Source organism: Camelina sativa, chromosome 6 (genome assembly GCF_000633955.1).
Source record: "Camelina sativa cultivar DH55 chromosome 6, Cs, whole genome shotgun sequence".
Taxonomy (NCBI): domain Eukaryota; kingdom Viridiplantae; phylum Streptophyta; class Magnoliopsida; order Brassicales; family Brassicaceae; genus Camelina; species Camelina sativa.
The window spans coordinates 19,556,313-19,557,790 of NC_025690.1; the positions used below are offsets into that span (position 1 = coordinate 19,556,313).

The 1,478-nt window shown below is 33.4% G+C and overlaps 1 protein-coding gene across 1 annotated transcript in view; it reads left to right on the forward strand.

Moving 5' to 3' along the window:
• Positions 991 to 1,478, forward strand: part of LOC104699261 (probable F-box protein At1g60180) — a 6,704-nt gene continuing 6,216 nt past the window's right edge. The window contains exon 1 of the mRNA XM_010414591.2: positions 991 to 1,240. Within this exon, the coding sequence (XP_010412893.2) occupies positions 1,095 to 1,240 (146 nt within the window). The 5' untranslated portion in view covers positions 991 to 1,094. The remainder of the gene's footprint in view (positions 1,241 to 1,478) is intronic.

The following is a 1,478-nucleotide window of genomic DNA, read 5'->3' on the forward strand; positions in this document are numbered from 1 at the left end:
TTTTTTTTTTTTTTTTGCATAAATACTTTTAAGGATTCTGACATTGGTTGCGCCTGTACTTTCATGTCTTTTCTACAGAAGCTAAATTATCAGAGCTCTACGAGTAAGGACTCATTTGTGTACAAAAGAGATTTATAAGTGAAACCAATAAATCTTTCTATTTACTTGTTAATGTGCAAGACAAATGTTTTTTAATATAATTTTTTCCCCAATGCAATGATTTCCCATATCTTTTACAAAAAAAAAAGGAAGAAAAGATTTCCCATCGCTTCCTTAAACATCAAAGAAAATTTAATTACTATTATTAAAAGAAACAATGACTAAAATTAGCATATTTAAGACTGCCTGTTTCAATAGTACACATAGTTTGACAAACAATACCAGTTGTTGAATAATAATATGTATAATTGACAAAAGATTATGTATATTTTGAATAGAATATATACATACTTCTCTAGTTGATAAATAAAGTTGTCCGGAAATCTAATGCCTTAGAAGTGATGCTTTGGCTAAGTATTCTTGGACAATTTTCTATGGAAAAAAACTTTATAATTTCATTCAAAAATCCATTTAATTTATAATGTCCTGTTTTGATTAGCTTAAAAGAAACAAAATAAGTAGATACATCATTTATTTTGTATTAATTCAGATGCATAAATCAGCTAATAATGGGATTAGACCTCTCCTATTCGTCCTAAAATTCATTTATAATCTCTTTAATCATGTAATTTTAATTATACAATATATAAAAAGTTGATTTAAATTAAACGAAATCATGTATCACATATATCCTTTCCAATCACAATTTTTTTAAAAATTATACATTTAAATTATTCTTTTCAACGTCAACATAACTGCGTCAATTATTTATTATACTAGCGAAAATGACGTTAATGATATTTTTGTTATTAAAAAAAGCATATCAACTTGGCAGTTTAAGCAGCGGTACTATTGTAATAAAGTTTAAAAAAGATGGACCACTTTGGCAAATAAAAAGACTTTGACGCTCGTATATATAAATACCCCTTCACTGATTAACCAAAACATCATTAACTAATCACTCCCCAATTAGTAAATTAATCACTGAAACAGAGATGGCTACCGTAACAGATTTAATCTCCACCGTCCATCAGGACATCATAGAGTCTCACATCTTGACACGTCTCGACGGCGCAACCTTAGCCTCCGTCTCGTGCGTCTCCTCGCATCTTCACCATCTCGCTTCCAACGAGATCCTATGGTCCAAAATCTGCCGATCCACGTGGCCTTCTTGCTCCGACGGCGGTTCTCGTTCTTTTTTCTCCGACGCGTATTCTATGGTGGAAATGGAAACAACCACCGCCGCCGGTTCAGTCTCTGATCTCGACCGTCCGTTTCCGGAACTGATCTCCACCGTTGATCTTCGCTACAGAGGGGAATTGATTCTCAGCAGAGTCGTGAAGACGGAGACCACGACGGCGTGGTTTAAGAGCTCGCCG